We start from the raw sequence: 10,788 nt of genomic DNA, 5'->3' as shown, positions 1-10,788 counted from the left end.
GCTTCAGCTGGCCGTCCGCCTCCCTGTGAGTCTGGGGGGGGGTCGGGGGGGGGGGGGGACACAATGATGTCATCGCCAGGTTTCCCCCCCCCCCCTCCCCCCCCCAAAAAAAAATAACGAGTTGGGGGTCGTCGTGCTGCAGAGCCTTTATTTGAGAGGGGGGGGGGGCATGGGGTGGCCCCCCCGGGGGGGTGATGGTGGCCCCCAGGGGGGGTGTAGTGGCCCCCGGGGGGGTCTTGGCGGCCCCCCGGGGGGGTGACGGTGGCCCCCGTCGGTCCCCCCCTATTTGGCTTTGGGGTTCCTGAAGTTGCGTCCGGCGAATTTGGCTTTGTCCCCCAGTGCCTCCTCGATCCTGCGGGGGGGGGGGGACACATGGGGGGGTTGGGGGGGGATATGGGGTCAATAGGGTGACGTGGGGGGGACATGGGGGTCGAGGGGGGTTTGGGGAGACATGGGGTCAAGGGGGGGGGACATGGGGGGGTTGGGGGGATATGGGGGGGGACATGGGGTCAGGAAGGGGATATGGGGGGGTGGGGGGGGATATGGGGTCAGTGGGGGGATATGGGGGGGACACATGGGGTCAGGAAGGGGATATGGGGGGTGGGGGGGGATATGGGGTCAGTGGGGGGATGTGGGGGGGGACATGGGGTCAGGAAGGGGACGTGGGGGGGGTTGGGGGGGTTGGAGGGGGGTCATAGGGGGGGATATGGGGTCAATGGGATTTGGGGGGGACATGGGGTCAGGAAGGGGACATGGGGGGGGGGATATGAGGTCAGTGGGGGGGACGTGGGGGTCAGGGAGGGGCTGGGGGGGGCACAGCCCCACAGAGGAGAGACACACACGTGTGTTTGGGGACCCCCCCACCCCCCGGAGCCCCCCCCCCATCCCCCCCGGGGGGGGCACACACAGAGGGAGGGGGGGGGAGGGGGGGGGGGGGGGCACATTTGGGGCCCCCCCACTCACCTCATGAGTTGGTTGTATTTGGCCAAACGCTCGGAGCGACACGGGGCGCCCGTCTTGATCTGGGGGGGACAGAGCAGAGGGGGTGGGGGGGGGGGGGATTTTGGGGGGGGGATTTTGGGGGGGGGGATGGGGGGGGGCCCCACCTGCCCTGTGCAGAGCCCCACGACGAGATCGGCGATGAAGGTGTCCTCCGTCTCCCCCGAGCGGTGACTCACCATCACCCCCCACCCGTGGCTCTGCGCCAGCTTGCACCTACGGGGGGGGCGGGGGGGGGCGGGGGGGGGGACACGAGTGGGCCGTGGGCTCGCACAAGGGTGGCGCACGAGGGGGGGGGTGTCTCTGGCACGAGGGCTTCGCACGAGGGGCTTTGGGCTTCGCATAAGGGGTTTCGCATGAGGGGCTTTGCACGAGGGGTTTTGCACGAGGGGCTTTGGGCTTCGCACGAGGGCTTTGCACAAGGGGCTTTGGGTTTCACACGAGGGGTTTTGCACGAGGGGCTTTGGGCTTTTCATGAGGGCTTTTCCCGAGGGGCTTTGGGCTTTGCACGAGGGCTTTGCACAAGGGGTTTGGGGCTTCACACAAGGGGTGTTGCACGAGGGTTTCGCACGAGGGCTTTGCATGAGGTGTTTTGCACGAGGGCTTTTCCCGAGGGGCTTTGGGCTTCACATGAGGGGCTTCGCACGAGGGCTTTGCATGAGGGGTTTTGCACGAGGGGTTTGGGGCTTTGCACGAGGGCTTTTCCTGAGGGGCTTTGGGGCTTCGCACGAGGGGTTTTGCGCGAGGGGCTTTGGGCTTCATATGAGGGGCTTTGCATGAGGGGTTTCGCACGAAGGGCTTTGGGGCTTCGCACGAGGGGTTTTGCACGAGGGTTTCGCACGAGGGGTTTGGGGCTTTGCGCGAGGGCCTTTGGGCTTCATATGAGGGGCTTCGCACAAGGGGTTTCGCACAAGGCCTTTTCCTGAGGGGCTTTGGGCTTTGCACGAGGGTTTTGCACGAGGGGTTTGGGGCTTTGCGCGAGGGCCTTTGGGCTTCATATGAGGGGCTTTGCACGAGGGGTTTCACATGAGGGCTTTTCCCGAGGGGCTTTGGGCTTAGGGCGAGGGTTTCGCACGAGGGCTTTTCCTGAGGGGCTTTGGGCTTCGCATGAGGGCTTCACACGAGGGTTTCGCGTGAGGGTTTCGCACGAGGGGTTTCACACGAGGGCTTTTCCCGAGGGGCTTTGGGCTTGGGGCGAGGGCTTCGCACGAGGGCTTCGCACGAGGGCTTGGCCGGCGGCGCGGGGGCACTCACGCCTGGATGGCCTCGGCCACGGAGCCGATCTGGTTGACCTTGAGCAGGAGCCCGTTGCAGGCGCGCAGCTCCGCCGCCCGCTGGATGCGCCGCGGGTTGGTCACCGTCAGGTCGTCCCCCACCACCTGGATGTCCACCGCCCCCAGGAAGCGCCTCCAGCCCTCCCAGTCGTCCTGGTCGAAGGGGTCCTCGATGGACACCACTGCGCCCCGCCGCCAGTACGGACCAGTAAGGACCAGTATGGGACAGGGACGGCTCTGGTGCCGCAGCACAGCCCCATACGAGACAGCGGAGAATCCCCACCGGCCCCTGCGGCCCCTCCCTGCGCCTGCCGGGCTCGGGCCAGTCCCTCCCAGTGCCTCCCAGTCCCCCCCAGTGCCTCCCAGTCTCATCCCAGTGCCTCCCAGTCTCATCCCACTCCCTCCCAGTGCCTCCCAGTGCCCCCCAGTGCCTCCCAGTCTCATCCCAGTCCCTCCCAGTCGTCCTGGTCGAAGGGGTCCTCGATGGACACCACTGCGCCCCGCCGCCAGTAAGGACCAGTAAGGACCAGTATGGACCAGGACGGACCGGGACGGGACGGGGGCGGCTCTGCTGCCGCAGCACAGCCCCGTACGAGACAGCGGAGAATCCCCACCGGCCCCTGCGGCCCCTCCCTGCGCATGCCAGGCTTGGGCCAGTCCCTCCCAGTGCCTCCCAGTGCCCCCCAGTGCCTCCCAGTCTCATCCCAGTGCCTCCCAGTCTCATCCCACTCCCTCCCAGTGCCTCCCAGTGCCTCCCAGTGCCTCCCAGTCTCATCCCAGTCCCTCCCAGTCGTCCTGGTCGAAGGGGTCCTCGATGGACACCACTGCGCCCCGCCGCCAGTACGGACCAGTAAGGACCAGTATGGGATGGGACAGGACGGGGACGGCTCTGGTGCCGCAGCACAGCCCCATACGAGACAGCGGAGAATCCCCACCGGCCCCTGCGGCCCCTCTCTGCGCCTGCCGGGCTCGGGCCAGTCCCTCCCAGTGCCTCCCAGTGCCCCCCAGTGCCTCCCAGTCTCATCCCAGTGCCTCCCAGTCTCATCCCAGTCCCTCCCAGTGCCTCCCAGTCTCATCCCAGTCCCTCCCAGTCCCTCCCAGTCTCATCCCAGTCCCTCCCAGTCGTCCTGGTCGAAGGGGTCCTCGATGGACACCACTGCGCCCCGCCGCCAGTACGGACCAGTAAGGACCAGTACGGACCAGTATGGGATGGGGGCGGCTCTGCTGCCGCAGCACAGCCCCATACGAGACAGCGGAGAATCCCCACCGGCCCCTGCGGCCCCTCCCTGCGCCTGCCGGGCTTGGGCCAGTCCATCCCAGTGCCTCCCAGTGCCCCCCAGTGCCTCCCACTGCCTCCCAGTCTCATCCCAGTCCCTCCCAGTGCCTCCCAGTCCCTCCCAGTGCCCCCCACTGCCTCCCAGTCTCATCCCAGTGCCTTCCAGTGCCTCCCAGTGCCTCCCAATCTCATCCCAGTGCCTCCCAGTGCCTCCCAGTCCCCCCCAGTGCCTCCCAGTCCCTCCCAGCGCCTCCCAGTCCCTCCCAGTCCCCCCCAGTGCCTCCCAGTGCCCCCCAGCGCCTCCCAGTCCCCTCCAGTCCCTCCCAATCTCATCCCAGCGCCTCCCAGTCCCTCCCAGTCCCCCCCAGCGCCTCCCAGTCCCCTCCAGTCCCTCCCAATCTCATCCCAGCGCCTCCCAGTCTCATCCCAGTCCCTCCCAGTCCCTCCCAGTCTCATCCCAGTCCCTCCCAGTCGTCCTGGTCGAAGGGGTCCTCGATGGACACCACTGCGCCCCGCCGCCAGTACGGACCAGTAAGGACCAGTACGGACCAGTATGGGATGGGGGCGGCTCTGCTGCCGCAGCACAGCCCCATACGAGACAGCGGAGAATCCCCACCGGCCCCTGCGGCCCCTCCCTGCGCCTGCCGGGCTTGGGCCAGTCCATCCCAGTGCCTCCCAGTGCCCCCCAGTGCCTCCCACTGCCTCCCAGTCTCATCCCAGTCCCTCCCAGTGCCTCCCAGTCCCTCCCAGTGCCCCCCACTGCCTCCCAGTCTCATCCCAGTGCCTTCCAGTGCCTCCCAGTGCCTCCCAATCTCATCCCAGTGCCTCCCAGTGCCTCCCAGTCCCCCCCAGTGCCTCCCAGTCCCTCCCAGCGCCTCCCAGTCCCTCCCAGTCCCCCCCAGTGCCTCCCAGTGCCCCCCAGCGCCTCCCAGTCCCCTCCAGTCCCTCCCAATCTCATCCCAGCGCCTCCCAGTCCCTCCCAGTCCCCCCCAGCGCCTCCCAGTCCCCTCCAGTCCCTCCCAATCTCATCCCAGCGCCTCCCAGTCTCATCCCAGTCCCCCCCAGTGCCTCCCAGTCTCATCCCAGCACCTCCCAGTCTCATCCCAGTCCCCCCCAGTGCCTCCCAGTCTCATCCCAGTGCCTCCCAGTCCCCCCCAGTCCCCCCCAGCGCCTCCCAATCTCATCCCAGTCTCATCCCAGTGCCTCCCAGTCCCCCCCAGTCCCCCCCAGCGCCTCCCAATCTCATCCCAATCTCATCCCAGTCCCCCCCCAGTCCCCCCCAGTCCCCCCCAGCGCCTCCCAATCTCATCCCAGTGCCTCCCAGTCCCCCCCAGTGCCTCCCAGTCCCTCCCAGCGCCTCCCAGTCCCTCCCAGTCCCCCCCAGTGCCTCCCAGTGCCCCCCAGCGCCTCCCAGTCCCCCCCAGTGCCTCCCAGTCCCCTCCAGTCCCCACCAGTGCCTCCCAATCTCATCCCAGTCCCTCCCAGTGCCTCCCAGTCCCCCCCAGCGCCTCCCAGTCTCATCCCAGCGCCTCCCAGTGCCCCCCAGCACCTCCCAATCTCTTCCCAGTCTCATCCCAGTGTCATCCCAGTCCCTCCCAGTCCCCCCCAGTGCCTCCCAGTCTCATCCCAGTGCCTCCCAGTCTCATCCCAGTGCCTCCCAATCTCATCCCAGTCCCCCCCAGTCCCCCCCCAGTGCCTCCCAGTCCCCCCCAGTCCCCCCCAGCGCCTCCCAATCTCATCCCAGTCCCCCCCACTGCCTCCCAGTCTCATCCCAGTGCCTCCCAATCTCATCCCAGTCCCCCCCCAGTCCCTCCCAGTCCCCCCCAGTGCCCCCCAGTGCCCCCCGCGCCCTCACCGGGGTAGTCCTTGATGAAGCTCTGGTAGAGCTGCCCCAGTTGCTCCCCCGTGATGAGGCGTTGGGGGTCGGGGGGGGATTTGAAGTCGAGGTCGTAGCGGCCGTCGCGGCAGAACTCGGAGGCCGCCACGTCCATGCCGATGACCACCTTGTCCGGGTAGCCGGCCTGCCCGATGGCCGCCTTCAGCAGCTCCAGCGCTGGGGGGCGCCGCCGCGCTCAGCCGGGGGGGGGGAGGGAGGGGGCACACGGGCCCCACACCCCCCACATGGACCCACACCGCCGGGCCCCACATCCCACCGAGGAACCGTGGTGGCCAACCCCAAGATGACTCCCCCACCAAGACCCAACCGTTGACCCACCTCAACCTCCCCTTGGCCAAGTGGACCTGGGCGTTCAGGCCCCATAACCCCCTCGAGATGACCCACATCTCCCCACATCTCCCCACACCTTCAGGCCCCACATCCCACCGAGGAACCGTGGTGGCCAACCCCAAGATGTGCCGTCCACCGAGACCCAACCGTTGACCCACCTCAGCCTCCCCTTGGCCAAGTGGGCCCCATAACCCCCTTGAGATGACCCACATCTCCCCACATCTCCCCACACCTCTGAGCCCCACATCCCACCGAGGAACCGTGGTGGCCAACCCCAAGATGTGCCGTCCACCAAGACCCAACCGTTGACCCACCTCAGCCTCCCCTTGGCCAAGTGGACCTGGGTGTTCAGGCCCCATATCTCCCTCGGGATGACCCACATCTCCCCACATCTCCCCACACCTCTGAGCCCCACATCCCACCGAGGAACCGTGGTGGCCAACCCCAAGATGTGCCGTCCACCGAGACCCAACTGTTGACCCACCTCAGCCTCCCCTTGGCCAAGTGGACCTGGGTGTTCAGGCCCCACATCTCCCTCGGGATGACCCACATCTCCCCACACCTCTGAGCCCCACATCCCACCGAGGAACCGTGGTGGCCAACCCCAAGATGACTCCCCCACCAAGACCCAACCGTTGACCCACCTCAACCTCCCCTTGGCCAAGTGGACCTGGGCGTTCAGGCCCCATAACCCCCTCGAGATGACCCACATCTCCCCACATCTCCCCACACCTTCAGGCCCCACATCCCACCGAGGAACCGTGGTGGCCAACCCCAAGATGTGCCGTCCACCGAGACCCAACCGTTGACCCACCTCAGCCTCCCCTTGGCCAAGTGGGCCCCATAACCCCCTTGAGATGACCCACATCTCCCCACATCTCCCCACACCTCTGAGCCCCACATCCCACCGAGGAACCGCGGTGGCCAACCCCAAGATGACTCCTCCACCGAGACCCAACTGTTGACCCACCTCAACCTCCTCTTGGCCAAGTGGACCTGGGCGTTCAGGCCCCATATCTCCCTCGGGATGACCCACATCTCCCCACATCTCCCCACACCTTCAGGCCCCACATCCCACCAAGGAACTGTGGTGGCCAACCCCAAGATGTGCCGTCCACCAAGACCCAACCGTTGACCCACCTCAGCCTCCCCTTGGCCAAGTGGACCTGGGTGTTCAGGCCCCACATCTCCCTCGGGATGACCCACATTTCCCCACACCTCTGAGCCCCACATCCCACCGAGGAACCGTGGTGGCCAACCCCAAGATGTGCCGTCCACCAAGACCCAACCGTTGACCCACCTCAGCCTCCCCTTGGCCAAGTGGGCCCCATAACCCCCTTGAGATGACCCACATCTCCCCACATCTCCCCACATCTCCCCACACCTCTGAGCCCCACATCCCACCGAGGAACCGCGGTGGTCAACCCCAAGACGGCCCATCCACCAAGACCCAACTGTTGACCCACCTCAGCCTCCCCTTGGCCAAGTGGGCCCCACATCTCCCTCGGGATGACCCACATCTCCCCACATCTCCCCACATCTCCCCACACCTTCAGGCCCCACATCCCACCAAGGAACCGCGGTGGCCAACCCCAAGATGACTCCTCCACCAAGACCCAAATGTTGACCCACCTCAACCTCCTCTTGGCCAAGTGGGCCCCACATCTCCCTCGGGATGACCCACATCTCCCCACATCTCCCCACATCTCCCCACACCTTCAGGCCCCACATCCCACCGAGGAACCGTGGTGGCCAACCCCAAGATGTGCCGTCCACCGAGACCCAACTGTTGACCCACCTCAGCCTCCCCTTGGCCAAGTGGGCCCCATAACCCCCTTGAGATGACCCACATCTCCCCACATCTCCCCACATCTCCCCACACCTCTGAGCCCCACATCCCACCGAGGAACCGTGGTGACCAACCCCAAGACGGCCCATCCACCAAGACCCAACCGTTGACCCACCTCAACCTCCTCTTGGCCAAGTGGACCTGGGTGTTCGGGCCCCACATCTCCCTCGGGATGACCCACATCTCCCCACATCTCCCCACACCTTCAGGCCCCACATCCCACCAAGGAACCGTGGTGGCCAACCCCAAGACGGCCCATCCACCAAGACCCAACCGTTGACCCACCTCAGCCTCCCCTTGGCCAAGTGGACCTGGGTGTTCAGGCCCCACATCTCCCTCGGGATGACCCACATCTCCCCACACCTCTGAGCCCCACATCCCACCAAGGAACCGTGGTGACCAACCCCAAGACGGCCCATCCACCAAGACCCAACCATTGACCCACCTCGACCTCCCCTTGGCCAAGTGGACCTGGGCGTTCGGGCCCCATATCTCCCTCGGGATGACCCACATCTCCCCACATCTCCCCACACCTTCAGGCCCCACATCCCACCGAGGAACCGCGGTGGCCAACCCCAAGATGACTCCTCCACCAAGACCCAACCGTTGACCCACCTCAACCTCCCCTTGGCCAAGTGGGCCCCATAACCCCCTTGAGATGACCCACATCTCCCCACACCTCCGGGCCCCACATCCCCCCCCCCAAGCGACCGTGGCGGCCCACCCCACGCACCCCCACCTCATCCCACCTCTCCCCCTTCCCCCAGGACCCCCATCCCCCCCTCCCACCGCCAAGCGGACGCGGACATCTGCGTGACCCCCCCCTCCCCCACCCCCCCCCATCCCCCCACCCCCCTCCTGCCCTTTCCCACCCCTCCCCCCACCGCCCCCCCCGGAGACCTTTCTCCGGTTACGGCCACCGCCACTAATTCTGGATTTGACCCCGAAACCCAACGCCCCACAGAGGTGGTGGTGGTGGTGGGAGCTATAAATAGCTGCGGGGAGCCCCCCACCCCCGGCGGGGCGGGGCGGGGCGGGGCGGGGCGGGGCTGGGGGGGGCCACGGGCGGCGCTCACCCTCGTTGTTCTCCAGGATGTTGGGGGCGAAGCCGCCCTCGTCGCCCACGTTGGTGGCGTCTTTGCCGTACTTGGCCTTGATGACGCCCTTGAGGCAGTGGTAGACCTCGGCCCCGATGCGCAGCGCCTCCCGGAAGGAGGTGGCCCCCACCGGCAGCACCATGAACTCCTGCATGGCCAACTTGTTGCCCGCGTGGGACCCTCCGTTGATGACGTTGAAGGCCTGGCCCGGGGCGGGGGAGGGGGCAGAAGGGGGAGGGGGGAGGAGAGGGGACCCCCAGGACTTGGAGGGGTCTTCCCGAAGACTCGGTGATCTCCGTTCCATCCCCACCCCGAGAGCCAATGGTCGCGTCGTCGTCGTCGTCGTCCCCCCCACCGAGATCCAACCAGGTCGCCCCAAGAGCCAACGACCCCCCCAAGAGCCAACGACCCCCCCAAGAGCCAACAACCCCCCCGAGAACCCAACAACCCCCCCGAGAACCCAACCAGGTCACCCCAAGACCCAACGACCCCCCCAAGAAACTCAACGACCCCCCCAAGACCCAACGACCCCCCAAGACCCAACGACCCCCCCAAGAACCCAACGACCCCCCAAGACCCAACGACCCCCCCAAGAACCCAACGACCCCCCCAAGACCCAAAACCCCAAGAGCCAACGACCCCCCCCAAGAACCCAACAACCCCCCCGAGAACCCAACCAGGTCGCCCCAAGAGCCAACGACCCCCCCGAGAACACAATGACCCCCCCAAGACCCAACGACCCAAATCACCCAACGACCCTCCCAAGACCCAACGACCCCCCCAAGAACCCAACGACCCCCCCGAGAACCCAATGACCCCCCCGAGAACCCAATGACCCAAATCACCCAACGACCCCCCCAAGACCCAACCAGGTCACCCCAAGACCCAACGACCCCCCCAAGAACCCAACGACCCCCCAAGACCCAACGACCCAAATCACCCAACGACCCCCCCAAGAGCCAACGACCCCCCCAAGAACCCAATGACACCCCCAAGAACCCAACAACCCCCCCAAAAACCCAACGACCCCCCCAAGACCCAACCAGGTCACCCCCCCCAAAACCAACAGCCCCCTCCCAAGACCCAATGACCCCAAGACCCAACGACCCCCCCAAGAACCAATGACCCCCCCCAGACCCAGTGACCCCCCCCCCCAAAGACCATATAACGCCCCCCCCCCCCCCCGACCCAACCGGGTCACCCCGAGACCCAACAACCCCTCCAGTGACCCCCACCAAAGACTCAACCCCCCCCAAGACGCAACAACCCCCCCAGTGACCCAACTGGGACCCCCCCAAGACGCAACTGGGTCCCCAAAGACCCATTGACCCCCCCAAGACCCATTGACCCCCCCAAGACCCAACTGCGTCCCCCCAAAACCCAACCAACCCCCAACCAGATCCCCTAACCCCCACCCCCAAATCCAACTGACACCCCAAAAACCTCAATGGGATCCCCCAAAGACCCCCCAAAGACCCAACGACGCCCCCCAGACCCCAACTGGGTCCCCCCAGACCCAACCGGGTCCCCCCAAACCCAACCGGGTCCCCCCAAACCCAACCAAACCCCAACCAGGTCCTTCAGAACCCAACTACACCCTCAAAACCCGACTGACACCCCAAAAACTTCAATGGGATCTCCCAAAGACCCCCCCAAAGACCCAACGACGCCCCCCAGACCCCAACCGGGTCCCCCAAACCCCAACTGGGTCCCCCAAAACTCAACGGGGTCCCCCCAAACCCAACCAAACCCCAACCAGATCCCTCAAACCCCACCTCCCTTCCCCCTCCCCAAGACCCAAAAAACCCACCGGGGGTCCCCCCGAACCCCACGACCCCCCCCGAACCCCCCGACCCCCCCACCGCCGGGTACCGGCACGGGCAGGATGAGGTCGGTGTTGCCGGCGAGGTCGGCGATGTGCCGGTAGAGGGGGACCCCCTTCTCGGCGGCTCCGGCTTTGCAGACGGCCAATGACACCCCCAAGATGGCGTTGGCCCCGAATTTGGCTGTGGAAGGAGGAATGGGGGGGAAGAGGGGGGAGGGGTGAGGCGGGAGGGTCCCGAGTG

At 66.6% G+C, this 10,788-nt stretch overlaps 1 protein-coding gene across 1 annotated transcript; it reads right to left on the bottom strand.

Moving 5' to 3' along the window:
• Window positions 1-128: 128 nt before the first annotated feature.
• LOC309684494 (beta-enolase) lies at window positions 129-10,728 on the bottom strand (the record flags this gene model as incomplete). Its single annotated transcript, XM_082500394.1, has 7 exons — window positions 129-352; window positions 964-1,022; window positions 1,107-1,215; window positions 2,254-2,455; window positions 5,405-5,602; window positions 8,702-8,924; window positions 10,595-10,728. Coding segments are annotated over 7 exons (995 nt in total), but the record flags the coding sequence as incomplete, so codon positions are not given.
• Window positions 10,729-10,788: the final 60 nt, after the last annotated feature.

This window comes from Vanellus vanellus (assembly GCF_965231255.1).
Source record: "Vanellus vanellus genome assembly, contig: HAP1_SCAFFOLD_2380, whole genome shotgun sequence".
Classification (NCBI taxonomy): Eukaryota; Metazoa; Chordata; class Aves; order Charadriiformes; family Charadriidae; genus Vanellus; species Vanellus vanellus.
Note: the sequence above shows the minus strand (reverse complement) of the source record. Positions and strands in the feature narration are given on the sequence as shown.